The following is a 20,664-nucleotide window of genomic DNA, read 5'->3' on the forward strand; positions in this document are numbered from 1 at the left end:
AACCTATCTTTCACTTACGATCTAATGCCAAAAGGAGTAACAATAAACCATCTACAAGCCACGATGTCAGTTTAATTTCCGGTTGATAATATTTCTCTGGATAATCGCGCTTTGTGTCTCCTTCTTCCAATGTGAAAGTATAAACCGGTCATAAACGTCAAATAATAAATATATATCAACGATATTAAAAGTCGTCGGTGAAAACGTTCGATCGATAATTGAACATTTATCATTTCGACGAAACATTTCTCATTTCGAGTCGTCAAATTTCGTCGCGCTAACATATTTCCCTTCGTTTTCGTAAGATATTTGATTTAAAACGATGATTCACGTGGTACATTATTCAAAACGTTATCACATATATTTATATATGTACTTGTGTGACTCATATAATTATATGTACGTAAGTAAACACGTTTATTTTTCGAGTGAGATAACAAAATAATTTGTCTACGTAAAGAGGGCGCGTCGGTAACTATTTCGAAACGACGAAAGCGCTTACCAAGGAGAATTCTTTTTAGGTTAGTTTTCAATAACTTAACGTTGATTCGAGAATTTTTATCCCATCGTGTTATGTCGAAATACGCGAAGAGACAGCTATGCGCACTGTACAACGCGTTCGCATTAAATAAAATTCGATATGCAAGCACCGATCGATCGATTCTAAAACAACGACGAGGAATAAGCTGACGACGAACAAGTAAGTACTAATAATATTATTTTACCTTCGAAAAAAAGACATTGAAGGATCCAACGAAGGGAATATGCGTGTGTATACATATAATCGTATGTAAATATATATATACGTAAATAAATATCATACGCGTAGTAGAGTAACACGAGAGAGTAAAATTATCGTGAACGGCGTAATTACGTAGTTGTATCGCACAACATAACAACAATAACAACAGCACCAAAGACGTCGTTCGTAAATCGTCGAGGCACGACATCCAAATTTTTTTCTCATTTTTAACTTGAACGAAGGCTTTAACGCAGATAAAGTACAATATATGCGAGGTATAAATTATCCGAGGATATAAACGATTAAGTCACAATCCGCATCTTTCTAATTAAAGGAAAAGAGAGACAGAGAGAGAGAGAGAGAGAGAGAGAGAGAGAGAGAGAGAGAGAAAGAATGAGCGAGAGAGAGAGAGAGAGAGAGAGAGAGAGAAACAGAAAGAAAGAAAGAAATAGGTGAGTTTGTATTCATTTAATCGATGACGATGACAACGACGATACAACGACGACGAAAAATATAAGAGAAGTAGGAGATGCCAGAGAGCGTACAGTCGAAGAGGAGAAACACTACTGGGAGTGCGCTCGATCGTTCACCGAGCTTGAGCTCCCCGTTCATGTTAGAAGGAAACGAGAAGGAAGCGAGACGACAGGTGACTGGTGGAAGAGCGCGCCATGCGCGTCGCCCTCGGCCATGCTCGGCAATGCTCGGCCAGCTTCGTGCGACTCCGTCGTTCGCTGGTGGGGCGAGCAGTGTATCCGTGACGTCACATAATTAGAGTAAATACAAAGTAGTCTTGATGGGACAGCGGCGTGCGCCGCACCGTGAGTCGCTGGTCCGCGCGCGTCAAACCTATATCGTCTCGATACACGCACACCCGTGGCTTGTCTATATATATATATATTTATATATATATATACATATATATATACATACATATATATATATACATACATATATATATCGCGCTATGTGTCGACAGTGTGTGTTTGTTCTAAAGGATCCTAAATGACTGTGAGAACAGTGAGTGACGTACGCGAAGCTAAGAAATGGATAAGATAGAGGTGAGTGAAAAAGATAGTCTTCACTGGGGAAATGCTGTGTAAATTGTGAACGCGTGCGCGCGCTCTCTATCTATCTCTCTTTCGCGCGCGCTCTCTCTCTTTCTCTCTCTCTCTCTATCTCTCTTTATCCCTCTCTCTGTCTCTCTCTCTCTCTCTCTCTCTCTCTCTCTCTCTCTCTCTCTCTCTCTCTCTCTCTCTCTCTCTCTCTCTATATCTATCTATCCATCTATCTATCTATCTACCTATCTACCTATCTATCTCTGTGTATACTTCTCATGTTTATGTGAGTGTATATCTATGTGCTCTTGTTTTGCTGTGTATCTTACGTTCGCGGTGGGAATTATTTTCTATTAATTCACTTGTGTTTATCTTTTTTTTTCATTCCCCCTCCCCTACCTCCCCCCGGTTTATCTTCTTTTTCTCTTTCCCGCTCTCGTAAAAACCGTCCTCATATTTCTTCCATTTTGTATTTTTCTTTTCTATTTCTCTCTCTTTCTTTCTTTCTTTCTTTCCTTCTTTCTTTCCTTTTCTTTCTATCTCTTTTTCTCTTTCCCTTTCTCTCTCTCTCTCTCGGTTCGTATTCGCTTATTTTAATCCATCCAACGCGAGACGCGAGATATACTCGCCTCGTCGTACTACTCTTTCGACCGTAATGCAGAAGTGACAGCGTTGCGATGTGTTCGTGGAAGGGGCAGAGGGAATAGTAGAGGGGAGACGATGGTGTGTAGTTAGACATCTGGCAACGAATGCCATTGTGTGTATCTTCAATGTGCGATACTATTAGACGGACTGGTTACTTCTCTTTCTCTCATTCTCTCCCTACCACGTTCTTTCCACATCGTTTCATCCTCCTCACTTTCGTATTTATCCCCATCGTTCTTGCGTTCTCCCTTTCGCTCTCTATCTTTCTCTCTTTTGGCTTCGCGAATCCATCCTTATCTCTCTGTCACTCTCTCTCTCTCTCTCTTTCTCTCTTTCTCTGTCTTTTCATCTTTCTCCACGTCTATCGTTTCTCTCGCACTCGCTTCTTCGCTCTTACTGCTTCTATCTCTTTCTCTCTCTCTCTCTCTCTCTCTCTCTTTCTTTCTTTCTCTTACTCATTCCCCACTCTTTCGTTCTCTCTCGCTCTAAAGTCACTGAGAGATATTTATAGATGTGCCTTAACCCGATTTAACACAGCCACCTCTACGCGTATTGTCTTAACGACGATTTGACGAGAAACCGTTCTATTTTTTTTCTCTCTTTCCTTCTTTCTCTCTATTTCTCTCTTTTCTTTTCTTTGTTTTTCTTTTATTTTCTTTTTTTTTTACATTTTTTCCCCCATTTTTTTCTCCCGCATTGTAGAATATTCGTATCGGTCGAATATATTACATTGCGCGCGCGCGCGTATCCGTGTGTATGATGCGTTCGCGCGCAACAATATCGAATAGATTATATACGTGTGTGTACAGTAACATGTTTGTCTATATGTGTGTGTGTGTGTGTGTGTGTGTGTGTGTGTTAGAACGTTCGCGCGCAACAATATCGAATAGATTATATATATGTCTATATGTATACATACTTGTGTATGTATATATATATAAAGTATATATACATATATATGTAATATATGTGTATATATATATATATATATTTGTGGTATATTCGCGCGCAACAATAAAAAGATGTCGGTAAAAAAGAAAAGAAATAGATAAGTAGATAAAGAAATAAGAAACAGAAGAGTAAGCAATAGAAGAAGATTGGAAGAGAGTGAGAGAGAAAGAGAAAAAGAGAGATAAAAAAGAAAAGAAAAGAAAAGGAAAGCAAAGTTATTTGTGCACACACATTCGAGTTTGAATCGATAAGTGGTCCCGTTGTTATTACGACCAGGAAAGATTATCTTTTGACACGCGATGCAAAATCGTGCCAGTTCTGTCGCTTTCGGGCATGCTTCAAGGATGAGTTTGGCCGGGCGTGAAAAGAGATGATTTTAAAGCATTTCGTGGAAGAAACATAGTCAACCGGCCTGCTGGAGTCAACGTATTTTTTTTTCTCTTTTCGTTTTTCTTTTTCCTTTTCTTGACTTTTTTTTTGTCTTTATCTTTTATCTTTCTTCTCTTCTTGCTCTCTCTCTCTCTCTCTCTTTCTCTCTCTCTCTTTTACGCACGCTTCTTCTCTCACTTCTACGAATATTATGCTCATACTGTTTAGACTCGAACGAGCCCGTCGACATTTTGGATCCACGATTATTATCGTTCTATACAGGCCACCGAGTCGAGTCGAGTCGAGTCGAGTCGAGTCGAGTCGAGTCGAGTATTACGAGTATGTATATATGTATATATATATATATGTATATATGTATGTATATATGTATATATCCATTGGCGGAAGTTTGGTTATATTTTTTTCTCGTCTCTTTTTCCTTTTTCTCTCTCTCTCTCTCTCTCTTTTTTCTTTTTTCTTTCATTTTTTTTTGTTCGTGTTATCCCTCTTTTCCCCTTTCCCTTCTCCCTTTTCGTTTAACTTGTCTCTAGTGGCGTCAGCCCAGTCCCCCTCCTTCTCTACCTATCCCAACCCACGCCATTTCACCTCTCTCTTTCTTTCTATTTCTATTTCTCTTTCTCTTTCTTTTTCCTTTTCTCTTTCCTACCAGAGCGTTTGGCGAATTGAAAGTGTTCGAGAATTAAATCGATAATGCGGGGTCGCGAGTCACGGTGACTAATTATCGTATCACGAACGAAACGAGAAGTGTCAGTTTTTGTTATCTTAACACGACAGACTGTACGTGTAATAGGCACAATGTATTATCTCTCTTCATTCTCTCTCTCTCTCTCTTTCTCTTTCTGTGGGACACTTCATCCTTCTCTACTGTTTCATCCTTCTCCTTTTCTCTACTATATATATATATATATATATCCTTCACTATCTATCTATCTATCTATCTGTCTATCTATCTATCTATCTATCTCTTTCTCATCCCGTTCTCCATCCTCTTCACGCTGAGTCGTTTGAGAACGAAAAGGAAACGAGAGAGAGAAAGATGGAGAAACTGAGAAGAAGAGAGAGAAAGACAGAGATAGAGAGATAGAGAGAAAGACAGAGAGAGAGAGTGAAAGAGTGAGAGAGTGAGAGAGTAAAGAAGAGTCTTGGTTGTTCGCAGACGTTATTGCTCTCGACTAGAGATTCTAAGGATTCCCCTCTCTGTTTTCCTTTACAAAAGTATACGAGTCGCATCGTCGAATCATCCATGTCCGTTCGACGAATCGTATTTCTTTTTTTTTTCTTCTTCTTTTTTCTTCTTCTCCTTTTTTTCTCTTTTTTTCCTTTTTTGTCCTTTTTCCTTTTCCGCCCTCCTTACCTCCCTCCGTTCCCCTTTCTCTTTCCATCTCGCTGTCTTTTTTCTTTTTTCCCTTTTTTCTCCCCTCTTTTTTCTTTTCTCCTTTATTTTTATTCCTTTTCTTTTTTCGTCGTGACTACGAGACGTCTTATTGTTGGCCATTTTTCTTCTTTCTCATCTCCCACGTTACGAATTAATTTCTTTTTTTTTTTTTTATTTTTCTTTCCTTTTTTCTTTTCTTTTCTCTTCTTTTCTCTTTTAACCCGGAATCTTAATTCTCGAATAAGAGTGAAAAAGAAAGGGAAAAGTGGAAAAATTTCGTTTACGTTTTTATAATTATTATATATGTACGTATGTGTATATATATATATTTCGTTTCTATTCTTTTTTTCTTTTTACATTTAATGGACATATTTGTAAAAACATTCGATAAGGTTATCGCGCATAATGGCCGGCGTCGAAATAATTTCGAACGGCTCTGCGAAGAAAAAAAGGAAAAGAAAAAAAGAAACGACTTCGTTTGTAAGGTAATAACGTTATTGGAGATGATAAAAACGTGCGTAGAGAGAAATTTGAGATTATTTTGAGATGGTCGTCGTCGTCGTCGTCGTCGTCGTGTCGTCGTCGTCGTGTTGTATTGAGCGATCGCGCGAGCGCCCACGCTAAGGTTAGGTTTGTTATGAAAACATGTAAATACTTGGTAGGAGACGTTATCGTCGTCGTTGTGTCGTCGTGAATTGTCGTACTCGTAGATCGTAACGCGGCTACGTGCTAAACACGAACGTACAATCGAAGTAGCGTGTGTACGTGTGATTAGTTAATGTGTGGACGCACGCACGCACTCCCGCACGCACGTATCATAAATGTGTATATATATATATATATATATATATATATATATATATGCTTATATATATGTATCTATGTATATATCTATCTATGTATGTACGTATGTATGTACATATGTATATATGTATGTAGGTATGTATAATGTGATTGGAAGCACAAATACAACGTTTGATCTGTTCTAATAACTATACTAAATGCATTATAGCTTGAATTATTCTTTAGAAAGTAATCGATCATTATAGTGGTTAAACATTTTATTATACTTTGTCGTTCTCTCTTTCTCTCTCTCTTTCTCATGTTTATAAAACTTATGCTTCAAAGACTTTACAAATCGACATTATTAAAATTACAAGAGGATCGTGTTGTTCTTTTATACGCATACGTAACGTATGCATACAAACATGTACGTACGTACTTACACATATATAAGTCATACATATGTACATATGTATATACATACACGTACACAAAGAGAGAGAGAAAGAGAGAGAGAGAGAGAGAGAGAGGGAGAGAGAGAGAGAGAGAGAGAGAGAGAGAGAGTGCAGTGGATCGATCGTGACCACGCAGATATTAGATACTCAATGCGTATCGAATAATTTTCTTTTATATAAACCTCTCCGCACCCTCCCACTCTTCTCTCTTTCCATCGCTTTTAATTGGTTCTATTATAGTACGATTTGTTAACCTGAAAGAAGAAAAAAAGAGAGAGAAAAAGAAAAAAGACAAAGAAAACCGTTCTTTCATGTTTTTCAACGTTTCGCCAACTCGTTCTTGACCTGATTATGCACGCGTTACACTTTTACCGTATTAATTATATTACCGTTATTATTATTATTATTAATATTAATATTATCATTATCATCATCATCATCATCATCATTATTATTAATATAATTATTACTATAATCATTATTATTATTCCGAAATATTGTTTAATACGTAGATATATAATATATGATTTCTACGCAAAATTAATTGAATAATTTTCCCCACTGATGTTTATATATTTTCATTGAAATTTTGATATTTTCTGACCGACTTGTATTTGAGGTTAGAAAGTTAAATTTCCGTATTCACGTTCGTATTTGCAATGTATATACATACATATGTATGTATATCTTCGAGATAGGTCCGTGGATTTAATGCACACGGACAGTCGAGTGCCCACTTGAAGTTTCCTACATACATATATGCACGTGCATACAGACACATGTACGTACGCTCGCGCGCATGTGTACATGTATAATAGTAAAGCAGTAATCGTCGTAGTCGTCGTCGTCTTCGTCGTCGTCGTCGTCGTCGTCGTCGTGTCGTCGCATCGTGCATTAAATAGTCGAGATACGTTCGCATAACTTATCTCGTTACTTCGGTTTTATTTACTTTTATCCATTATTTCTTCCCGATTCGATCTGAGAAATGTTCTGAATTTTTCTAATTTTCTTTTCTTCTTTCCTTTTTTCTTTCTTTTTTTTTCTTTTTTTTTTTCTTTTTTTTTTCCTTTTCATTTTGCAATAATGAAAAAATTTTATCGTCACATTATTTTTGTTTTGTTATCGCAGATATACTTACATGCATCACGTTATGAAGTATTTCTATTGGAAAAATTTTCTATTTGTGTTTGCACGGGTATGTGTTACGTGTGCATGTAGAATATATCAATTTCCTACCGATTTCAAGAGAAACAAGCGTGCTTTCGTTTTTAATTGTTCGAATACTCCATTTTTCTTTCTTTCTTTTTTCTTATTTTCTTTCCTTCTTTTTTTTCTTTTTTTGCTTTCTAATTCGAAAAAATGTTATTGCTACGTTATTTTTGTTTTGTTATCGTAGATACATGAATCACGTCATAAAGTATTTCTACTGGAAAAATTTGTATTTGTGTTTGCGTTTACGTGTCCACGTAGAATATATCAATTTCTTTTCGATTTAAAGAAACGAAACGAACGAGCTTTCGTTCTTAATAATATCGAACATATCTCCCCCCTCTCTCTCTCTCTCTCTCTCTCTTTTTACATTTTTATAATTTTATCGTTACGTTATTTTTGTTTCGTTATCGTAGATAAATGCATCGCGTTATAAAATATTTCTACGGTAAAATTGATATTTGTTGTATAGCATCGTATACATATACGTATACGTATACGCGTAGAATATATCAAAATTTACTTTGGTAGTCGGTAGTTGGGACTGCTTGTATAAACGTATAATATGTTCATATGTGTGAGTCACGTACAGCACGACTAAATTCAACAAACCAAACGTGGCAGGTGCTCGATCGACTAGCACACGGATGGTGGGCTCTACGTTCTCGAGAATGTGTTCCCAAACCCACTAAAGACGATCCATTGTGTGCACCACGTAAGCCCCTTACCGGCGTATTTCCAACGAAATTCTAAGATAAAGAGTGTGTGCGTGTGCTAGCTCGACAAAAAGAAAAAAAAAGCGCGCGAACGAACGAACGAACGAACGAGCAGAACGAACAGAACTCGATAAAGTAGGGCGATTACAGAAAATGTATTTTGATCGCCGTCAAAAGCGATGCTACGTCGACGATAAAAGTTTATCTTCCGTTTTGTGCACGGGAATGATTTGTTAGTAAAATCGTTCTCGAGAGTGACGTTTATTTATGTCTTCTTCTACATTGTTTATCTTACTATCTTTCCATATCTTTCAATTGTTTTGCTTTATTATTGTTTGTTATTTATTTATGTATTTTAATATCTCGCGTTTCTTCTATTTCTCTCTTTTCCTTTTCTCCTTTTCTTTTCTTTTCTTTTCTTTTCTTTTCTTTTTCTTTCACGATTAAATCTGGCGAGAACGAGCTTCGTTAGTTGAATTGAATTAAATTTAAATTTAATTAAATTAAAGTAAATTACATTATTATTATTATTATTATTATTATTATTATTATTATTATTATTATTATTATTATTATTATTATTACTATTACTATTATTACTACTGCTACTACTATTACTACTACTACTACTACTATTTTCTTTTTTTATTCTTTTTGTTTTTTTTCTTATATACAACGTGCACGCGTGTATACATACATACATACATACATACATACATGTGTATATATGTATATATATATATATTGTTTTTTTCTTTTTCCTTTGTACACTGAGTCTCGCGCTTTTCTCCGTGGTAGTTAGGCTCACTTCGTTAGTTCGATGCATTAAGTTTTAAATAGCAATTATTAGATCAGACGCGCTTATAGCAACGTAGTTTGTAGTTTGTAGTGTGTGGGTTTTAGGAACATGGAGTAATTATACGAGGGGCATGTTATTTACTTTGTACGTACTCACTTCGTATTCATGTCGTACTTCCGTTTTAGTGATATAACAATTTCTTTTTATTACTCCTTTTTTCTTTTCTTTTCTTTTTCCCTCTTTCTTTCTTTTTTCTTTTTTCTTTCTTTTTTCTCTCTTTCCTCTCTCTTCTTTTCCCCTTTTTAAACTCTGCACTTGCGTTAATTAGTTTGTAATTTAGTAGTATTTATCTTTTTCGCTAGAACCGCTACAACCACTTTGTATAATATCGTAATCCCAGTCTACATTAATAATTTTATTATTATATCGTTTCTCAAAATTATCATAAATATTAATGAATACTATTTATTTATCTATCTAATATATCCATCTATCTATCCATCTATTCATCTATGTATCTATTTGTCTGTCTATCTCTCTTTCTCTTTATATATATATACATACATACATACATACATACATACATACATACATACATACATATATATATATATATATATATATATATATATATATATATAGTATTCACCCTCGTCGACTTTACATTCTCCCCATTATCTACGATCTTTTGTATCAGGGTTCAGTGTCAACGTTCGTAAATATTAACGACGTCAGCCTGAATCCTTCGTTCGTTGATTCGAAACGATTTTCTCTCTCTCTCTCTCTCTCTTTCTCTCTCTATCTATCCATCCATCCATCTATCTATCTATCTCTCTCTTTTGCTTTATCCTTCCTCCCTTCTACCGCTAATGACATTAAACGAAAGTACGCGGGCCGGTACCTTAATGGAATTTACTTTTGCAGCTTCGTAGAGCTAGGCCATACTTTACCAAGTAAATTGCATCGCGCAGGAGCAAGGATAGAAATAGTCTGAGTATGAGAGAAACAGAGAGAGAGAGAGAGAAAGAGTAATACCGACAGAAAGAAAGAAAGAGACAGAATTAGAGAAAGAGAAAGATAGTTAGAAAGGAATCTCGAAAAACAAGTGTCATTTCGGCATCGTTCCTTTGCTCGATTAAACGGCGAACAATGGTCGTTCACTTGTTACAACTTTGCTGTTATACGATTGAGAATTAGGGATCTTTCCCCTCCCTCTCCCTCATCCTCACCCTTCATCCCTCCACCTCATCCAACTCCATCCAACTAAACCTGATCCAGAACATACTTCAGCCCGTCCCATCGACTGGATTAACACACCTTCGTAACGAAAGTTGCATTCTCGAAATCGTACAATTATTGCAATTTTCTATATATGATTTACTAATTGAAATCCGACAGTTGCGTAAATATCGAGATCCTTTGAGAAATCGCATTATCTTTTATTTGTTATTTCGAATCGTTTCAAGGCCGCGATGTCGGCATTTGTCGTTGTCGTCATCGTCATCGTCGTACACTACGAACAAAATACCTATCGAATGATTCTCCTTCCTTTTTTTCAATCATCGAAGAAATTAAAAAGATTGGATGTTTTTTTTCTTTTTTTGTGTGTTTTTTTTTTAAGTTGTTTGATTTTCGTCAACGATGTATCTTTCTTTAAAAATTGTCGTCTCCTATCTCGACCATTCTTTTCTTCTTCGTTCTCCTTCTTTTACTACTTTCTTTATTTATGGTCCTTCTTTTCTTCCTTTTCTGTTCTGTTTCATTTTGCTTTGTTTGTTTTGCTTTCCTTTTTTCTTCTTCTTCTTTTTCTTCTTTTGGTTGAATCTCGTTAAGAAATAAAGTTGTTATCTACTTTCTAAGTTTCTCCGAACACGAAATTTCAGTTTCTTTCTTTTTGTTATTTATATATACTGATTTCTTTTTTTTTGTTTATAATAAAATAATAATAATAATAATAATAATAATAATAATAATTTTATTTGTTATTTGAATCGTTAACGAAACAAAGTTGTAAACTACTTTAATAGTTTTTTCTTTTTCAATTAATATTTTGATTATATATTCATTTTTTTGTTTCATAATAATAATGACAAATAACGAGTATTATTGTCATCATTTTTAAATCGTTAACCAAACAAAATCATAAGCTACTTTGAACATTTTCATGAATAAAAGTTCGTTAGTTTCTTATTTTCCATTTCAATACTTTATTATAAGTACTTTTTCATTATTCCATTTTTGAATCGTTATAAAACAAAATCTTTAGCTACTTACATATTAATATTTTACCGAACAAAATTATATTTTTCTTATTTTTTATTTCGTAATAACTATTGTTATTATTACTATTATTATTATTATTATTATTATTATTATTATTATTATTATTATTATTATTATTATTATCATCATTGTCATTATTATCATTACCATTATCATTATTTATGATGATATTGATTATCATTATCATCATCATCATCATCAGCATCATCATCATCATCATGATTATTTTTATCTCGTTAATAAGCAAAAGCAACTATATACGTATTTAATCGAATCAGAAATGGCTCGTTATTAGCTTCGTGACAGAATTCATTTCCAGCTTGTTCATTTGTACGAGTTATAATTGCCGAAGTTGCGGCAACAATTACGTACGAGTATAGGATTAGATGTTCGAATGAAAGAGAGACTAGAAATACGAGAGAGAGAGAGACAGAGACAGAGACAGAGAGAAAGAGAAAGAGGGAGGGGGAATGAGTTAGTGTGCAAGAGAGAGAAAGAGGTACGAGGGACATTCGGAGAATTTTTGCGACGGACTGTACCATCATGCCGAAATTCTAATCGGCAGAATTAGTTGAGAGCGTACAGTCACGTCGAAAAGTCCGACTGACCGAGATATTCCCGGGAGTGAAGAACGGCATGAAATCAATTTCCCGAAGCGGAATCGGGTTACGTCCTTTATGATTTATTAATACGGACTCGCTGGCGAAACGTTTTTATATTTTGTTTCTTTTTTCTTTCTATTTTCTTTTTTTGATATTTTTAATTCTTTCTTTCTTTCTTTCTTTCTTTCTTTCTTTCTTTCTTTCTTTCTTTCTTTCTTTCTTTATTTCTCTCTTCTATCTTTTATTTTTTGTTTTTGTTGTATATTTTCTTCTCGTCATTTTTATTCTTTATTTTTGTTTTCTATTTTCGCTTTTCCTTTTTTCCTTTTCGTTTTTGCCTTTCCAGTTTCTTTCTTTTTTTCTTTCTTTTTTTTTTTCAATTTTTTGCCTTTCTTTTCTTTTGCCGGAAAATCATTTTTTTCTTCGGGTTAATACATGAATTTATAATAACACGTTCGCGTCGGCGGGAATGATTTGTATAGACGACGATTTTTTTTATTTCTCTCTCTCTCTCTCTCTCTCTCTCTTTCTTTTTTTTTTCTTCCTTTTTCTTTTCATTTCTTTTCTTTTAGGTAAAATCACGTAAGCGTGCTGTATAATTTTTTTACGAATATGTACACGCGTACGTGTTTACTTTGAGTGTTTCTCGTATAGAATGAGAAAGAGGAGTGGTAGAAAAGAAAAGAGAGGGGAGAGAGAGAGAGAGAGAGAGAGAGTGGGAGAATGGGAGAGAGGTAGAGAGGGAGAAAGACAGACAGACAGACAGACAGATAGACAGAGGATCCTTTCGTATATTCAAGCTCGTAGTACTTACATACATACATATATATACATACATCATACATAAATACATAGATATATAGGTACGTACACGTAACACATACATTAATATATACATTTCGTATTATTTGCGTTATCGGGTAAAAATAAGTACGCTGCAAAGAAAAATACTTTAAACACGTGAGAGTATTATCTTATATTTATCGTAACTCGATAGAGAGCAACGATCACGTATACGTAAAAAGAAAAAGAAAACGAGAAAGAAAAAGAAGAAGAAGAAAAAAAAAAGAAAAAGAATGAAAAAAGCCTTATTTCAACGAAAGAATGTATTATCGTGGTTTTTTATTCTTTCCTCTTCTTTTTTTTCCTTTTTTCTTTTTTTTTTCTTCTTCTTTTTTGTACATATTATTTATTCTACAGAGAAAGAAAATTATAATTATTTTTTTCTCTTCCATATAAAATGTAACAAAAAAAAATTTAATTGTAAACAAATCATACGTACACGCGTATATACATGTCTATTTACATATGTACAATATTTTTGTATCTACAAAACACACATACATACCGGACACAAACACAAAACGTGCGTTTTCAAGGATAACGAAATTCGTGACTACGTTTTGTTTTTCCTCGAATCGCATTTATTATCTTTTTTTTTTTGTTTTCTTCTTTTTTTTTCTTTGTCTTAAATATTTTTTATCTATTTCTTTTTTCTTTCTTTTTATTTTATTTTACCTTATTTCGTTACATTTCTTCTTTTTTTCTTTCCTCCTTTTTCTTGTTTTATTTTATTTACCGACTTTATACTAGATTATTTAAAGCATTGAACGCGAACGAGTGTGCGCGCGCGTGTGTTCGTGCACGCTCGCCGTTTCTCGCGGATGTAGCGCGTAACGCTTCCAATATTTGCGCCGGTAGTTATCGTGATTATGTCTGCGCAAGCATAACAGACCGCATTGCGAATTTTACTGCGATACGATGCCAATTACATGCCGATAGACAACTAAATCGGACAAGAATGATGTGAGTTTGTTTTAGAACGACGAATTCGACAAACTTTTCTTTTTCTCCATCTATCTTCAAACATTTCTATTCGTAAATTAGATTGCTTAGAAACCATTGATTATGTATTATTCTCGGATTACAAGTTAATTAAAAAAGAAAAGAAAAGAAAAAAGAAAGAACAAATATAAACATGTTTATGTATTAATGCACGCGTGTGTACACAATAAGCTTATAATTATACATTTCATTTTATCTATATATATATATATACACACACACACACACACACATATATTTTTCTTTTTTTTCATTCGCAAGAAATGATATCCTACCTATAAAAAGGAGGAAAGAAAAAGGAATCAATTTACACTTGTCTAATCTCGATTTTATCCATGGAATCATAATTTTAGATTTTTTCAAAATGCGATTGTTATCTTACAGTATTATTTTTATTTCTATTACTGTTACTACACACACACACACACACACACACACACACATATACTGCTTTATATACATTCGTAACATAGAAAACATGTAATCGCAACGGCTTTTCTTTCTCTCATTTTCTCTCGTTGTCTCTCTTTCTCTCATTTACTCTCTTTCTCTCTTTCTCTCTCTCGTTAAATTCGTTTATGTTCTACACTTTATTACTCGTCGTTCTTCTCCCTCCTACCCTTCCCCCTTTCCTCCTAACCCCTAGTCCATCGTGCCTCTCTCCCCCATCGTCACTAACACCAATCCTCTCTCTTCTCGAAAGCGTATGCTTTCATTAGCGAGCGCATTCATTAATTCGATCATCCCACTTTGTTCGCGTTTTATCGAGTAGCACGTTTCGTGAACTCTCTCTTTCTCTCTTTCTCTTTCTTCCTTTCTTTCTCTTTTTCTCTTCTCTTTCTTTTTATTCTCCTCCCTTTAATTTTCTTATAGATATTTATTAGACGTTAGACGTTTTATCGTGAAAAGAAAATTAATTTTTCCTTCGGTATTGTGTTCCTTGTTGTTTGGCGATGTATATTTTGATGTGTATGTGTGTGTATATATATATATATATATATATATATATATATATATATATATATATATATATATAGCATTAAACGCGGTGCAACATACTTTCTTATCTCTCGAGCACGAAGAGGAGGGGATGAGGGAGGGTACGTCCTCCTCCTATCGATCGATAAGAGAAAACTTAAGGTCGATTGCTGGCTTCCTCCTATCTCGCGCACACACACACACACACACACCCATGTACAAACATATATGCACATACACATGCACTTATACAGCACATACACAATCCACGTATATTCTATCTCTCGTTTAAACTCGTGCATACATTTACGTATAATCAAAGGCATTCGCGCGATTACGTTGCCAGGAAAAGAGAGAGAGAGAGAGAAAGAAAGAAAGAAAAAGAAAATGAAAAAGAAAAAAAAGAAGGGTCGGAGAACGAAATCCGTAGTAGTGGCAAAAAGCTCGTTCTTGAAAAGAAAAGGAATTAAATAAAACAAATAAAATTAAATTAAATTAAATATAATAAAAAATGATACAAAGTGATAGAGGGAGAGAAACAGAGAGAGAAGAAAGAAAGAAAGAGATACTGTACGAACAGTCGTTAAACTCGATTCTTTTTCGTTACTGTGAATTATAATCAGGCATCTCTTATCTGTGCGTCATTAAGAACGTTATCGAATCGACGGTAAATAATGTTGCAAGAAAAGAAAAGAAAAAAAGAAGAAAAAAATATTCAAAGAAACTAAACGAAATAAAATGAGGTGTGGCGAGGTGAGGTGTGGTGAGATGAGGTGAGGTGAGGTGAGGTACCTCGTGCACGGGAGGAGGATAGCTCGTTTCTTCTCGCATCTTCTCGCGTGGCCTTAAATAAACAAAGAATTCGTCGGCCTCGAATTGATTCGCTCTTCTCGTTTAATCGACCTTTGAGTTCTTTCTTTCTTTCTTTCTTTTTTTTTTTTTTATTTATTTCATTTTTTCTAGCTTCGCCTTGCGAAAAGAAACTTATCGATTGTATCTATTTCGTTTATTATATCTATATAATTATTTGATAATAATATTGTTGAGTAAATATATTATTGAATAAATGTATATTATATATATATATATTTATAAAATTATTATATATTATATAATAATAATTATTAATATTTAAATGTTACATTATATTATAATATTATTATATAATAATATTATATAATAGTATTATATATAAAAGAATTTAAAGACGTGAAATATGTAAATATATTCAAAGTTTATTACATACATGCATATTATTATATTATGTTTAATTATTTCTTTATCTAAATTATCTAATTATTTTAATTTATTTCATTATATATTCACTGTAATATAACATTCATTTAAATTAATATAAATTATCCTATACTAAGTTCCAATATAAGTAATTAAGCTTTTCAAGTATTATATAAATACAAGTGAATATAATTGAATCTATTTACGTCACGGCTTCAAATTCGAATAAATACATTATCGCACAATTAAATATATAGTATATGTTTATTATTAAATATTATTAAATATAATGAAATAATTATATAATATAAACACGGATGTCTCTTTAATTAATTTTTAATTCTCTTCTGTGAATACATATCTATTTTTACGAGAATTTATGAAATTCCTAATATTTTCTCTCTCTCTCTCTCTCTCTCTCTCTCTCTCTCTCTCTCTCTCTCTCTCTCTCTCTCTCTCTCTCTCTCTCTCTCTCTCTCTGTATTCATCATAAATAAGGTTTCATTTATTTATTTTTTTTTTATTTTCTTTAGCTTTATTATTTTTCTCATTTTCTTATATAACAATTCTCGAACAAAAATAAAACAATTCTTCGTTATATTGCGAATTTTAATACAAGCACGTAAACGTTGATATCCTCGTCAGTCGTTTTGAAACGACCTCGGCGATTCCACTTCGAAACCTTCTCCCACTACTACGCTCGTTTGCTAAGTTCAAATTCTATGCAGTTTCCGATAATAATTAACTCAAAATGGAACGCGTGTATATAATTCCACTCACACAAGTTTTCGTTCCATCGACGATGTTCTTTTACGATCGATAAGCTTGAAGCTTTTCTCTTTCACACATATACATACTCTCTCTCTTTCTCTCTCTCTTTCTCTCTCACTCTCTTTCTCTGATCCTCTCATTCTTGTTTCCCATTATGTAATCTTCGTCGAGCGGATGAATGCAATGTCATCCAGTAAAACAAAACGCAACGAACGCGTTTGTAATCGATCACGATCGATTTTTTCTTCTGTTTTTATTATACATTTATTTTTTTTTCTAATATTTTTTATTTTTTTCCTATTTTTTTTTCTTATCCTTTTTTTCTCTTTTCATATTCGTTGTCTCATCTCATTCGTATTTATATACATGCATGCGTATATATATACACATACACACACACACGTACATACATACGACCATCATCTCATCCTTTTTCTTTTTTTCTCTCTTTCCTTTGCGTTACATTTTTGCAAAATAAGCAATCGTGGTAACTTATATAATTCGTGCCAGACACGGGATTTATATCCGCATTAAGTATTTATAAATGAAGAGTGGGGGTTGAGGGAGGGAGGGATGACGGGGTAAGGAGGGAACGAAGAGGGTGGGAGAGAGGTAAAGAGAGAGAGAGAGAGATTGGGAGTAGTAGAGGGAGGTAGAAGTAGTGAGGGAGTTAGAGGGGCAGAGAGGTTGATGGCGAGAGCTACTACATACATGAGTCACGTCTTATTATTCGTTACGTTCCTACTCGCGTTATTATGATACACCAATAATATATAAGCTCTCTGGCAGATCTCAAGTTAGAGATATAAATCGTCGGGAACAAAATTTCAACGGCTAAACTAATAAAATCGAGATTTCAAAGTCGAATGTAATTAATTAAAGATTTCTTTCTTTTCTTTCTTTCTCTTTTTTTTTCTTTTTTTTTTTTTTCTTTTCTTTCTTTTTTCGAGGTTTCGTACGATTGGTATGTGGCCAAAGTATGCATATGCATAACTTACCACACTTTTGAGAAATTTTATGAGACGAGCGATTTTTATTTGATCTTTATATATATATATATATATATAAAATTCGTCTTTCCTCCCTCACCAATATTTTTTATTCTTTTTTTTTCTTTTTTTTCGTCTTTATTAAAGTACTTGTTTTTTCGTTATTTGTCGGGTATAATAATTCTTTTTATTATTATCTTCATTTTCATATATATATCTATATAAAGTGAAAATATTCTGAGCGAGAGAGAGAGAGAGAGAGAGAGAGAGAGAGAGAGAGAGAGAGAGAGAGAGAGAGAGAGAGAGAGAGAGTGTTAAGTCAACATTTTCGCACGCACACGCATTCATACCTACATAAATACATATACAGAAGTCTTTTTACCTGTCAACAGGTTTCAGGTAGACTGCAATGTAACGTAGCGTGCGTGCATATAGTAAGGTGAAAAGTTATTGCCAGTAAATTTTCTCAAATCGTTTTGTATCTCTCATGTTTCTTTCTCTGTCTCTCTTTCTCTCTTCTTCCATTGATTCACATATTCAAGAGTTGAGAGGGTGAAAGGGGTAAAGAGATATTCACAGAGTTGCGCGTAGATCGGCGAATGCACGCGTATAATTGATATTTTTAGCCGTGAGTCAAAATCGAGAGAGTCGAAAGGAGTAACGAGCCGTGCATGTGTGCATTATCGTATGTTGCAGTATCGAATGTATGTATGTATGTTTGTATATATGTATGTATGCATGTATATATGTAGATAGGTATGTACAAGGGAGTACGTTTCCCATTGTGACACGGAACATTAGTTATGTAAGCTGGTAAAGAGAATGTCGTGCCAACCTGATACTCTCGTATTAACCTGAGTGTGCATCCTCGTCGTTTCCGTACGTACGATATCGGTGCACGTTCGTAGTTTTCGATCGATGTGTTAGTAGCCTATATACTATTCATTAAAGTTTACAGACTAAATGCTTGTAGTTTCTTGGTAAAATAAAATAAAACTTTTCGAAGTGTTCGTTTTAGAATATTCGAAAAGAAGAATTCAGTTTTCGATAATATCGTATTTCTTATCGAATGTATTTTTATGGACTTTTATATATATATATATATATATATATATATATATATATATATATATATATATATATATATTTATGCAGTTTTCAATAACATCGTATTTATTATCGAATTTATTTTTGTATACTTTATATGTATATGTATAATACAGTTTTCAATAACATCGTATTTATTATCGAATATATTTTTATGGACTTTTTCTTTTTTATATGTCATTGATAAAAAAGAAGTATATTAAATTTTAATATTGGCATTTAATTAATTAGCACACAAAAGTTTTATTTTTAATCGATATGTAATTAACCTATATACACGAACCAAACGCTCGTAGTTTCTTGCGAAAATGAAATAAAATTTCCAAGTGTTCGTCTTAGAATATTTCAAAAATAAAACAGTTTTCAATAATATCGTACTTATTATCGAATATATTTTTATCAATTCTTTTTGATGTATTATTGATGGAACTATATAAAAATTTCAATATCATCATTTTATTTATTAGCATAAATATCTTAGTTTCGTTCGAAGTACGAAAGTTCCAAAAATATAAAACGAAACTTAAAAGTATTAGTTTTGTGATATACAAGGAATAAGCATAATTGTTAATATTATCGTATTAATTATCGGATCTATTTTTATATGTCCTTCTACATTGTTGATAAAAGAAAGAAAAATCTATTTAAAATTTTAATTATCATCTTATTTATTAGCATAGACCAATCTTATCTTCGATCGGTGTGTAAACGGCCTAAATAAACCTCATTACGGTTTAATCACTAAAGATTCGCCATTTCATTGCGAAAAAAATAAAACGAAACTTTTGAAAATGATAGTTTTATGATATACAAAGAGAAACATCATTTTTAATGCTATCGTATTTATTATCGAATCTATTTTTGTAGATTGAATATACTTTTATATCATTCATGAAAAAGAATTTTATGAATTACAATTATCATTGTATATTCATAATAAAATTGTATTATATATATATATATATATTTTTTTTCTCGAGTATTGTCAGAAAAATCTTATCTCCGATTAGTGTGTAAATAGCTTAACCATTATCCATTAAAGTTTAGTCAGTATACGTTTGTCATTCCGTTTCGAAAATAAAAGAGTACTTTAAAAAATAAAATAAAACTCGGAAATAAAATAAAACTTTCGAAAATGTTTGTTTGAAAATATATATGAAAAAAAAAGAAGATAAATTGTAAATAGCATCGTATTTATTATCGAATGTATTTTATATACGCTTTTCTATGTTTTCATAGAAATATCTTATCTCAGATTTTCGTATGAGTAATCTATATACTACTCATTAAAGTTCTACTCAGTAAACATTCGTCATTTCGTTCCACGAATAAAATAACATTAAAAAATTTCGTTTTGAAATACGCTAAAGAAAAACAACGTTTATAAAACGATTATTTATTCTCAAATGTAGAATATTTTTATAAATTCTTTCGTATTCATAAATTAATAAACAAATAATAAATAAATAATCGAATGAATTTAAAGAAATTAAATTGATGAATTAATAATAAAATAATAAAATAATTTGATAGTAGAATTAATCAATAAAATTAACGGTTTGGTAAAATTAATAAATGAAATTAATAAATTTTATTATTTAATTTATTAATCTCTTTTTGATTTTATTTATTAATGAAGTATATTTTTATTACGTTTTTATTTGTATATATTAAAAAAAAAAAGAGAGAAAAGAAAAGAAAAAGAAAAAGAGAAGAAATCTTATCTTCGATCA

The 20,664-nt window shown here is 32.8% G+C and overlaps 1 protein-coding gene across 2 annotated transcripts in view; it reads left to right on the forward strand.

Moving 5' to 3' along the window:
- The first annotated feature begins 224 nt into the window (after nt 1–224).
- Nucleotides 225–20,664, forward strand: part of LOC127065421 (uncharacterized) — a 160,079-nt gene continuing 139,639 nt past the window's right edge. Inside the window, exon 1 of one of the 2 annotated variants that reach the window (XM_050997737.1) lies at nt 225–700. Coding sequence is in view for 1 of the 2 variants with exons in the window: in XM_050997736.1 (XP_050853693.1) it covers nt 1,786–1,800 (15 nt within the window). In the remaining variant the exon portion in view is untranslated. Of the gene's footprint in view, nt 701–1,187; nt 1,801–20,664 lie in introns of those variants that run through there. The other variant, XM_050997736.1, reaches the window with a different exon arrangement.

The sequence above is a fragment of the Vespula vulgaris genome, chromosome 7 (genome assembly GCF_905475345.1).
Source record: "Vespula vulgaris chromosome 7, iyVesVulg1.1, whole genome shotgun sequence".
NCBI lineage: Eukaryota > Metazoa > Arthropoda > Insecta > Hymenoptera > Vespidae > Vespula > Vespula vulgaris.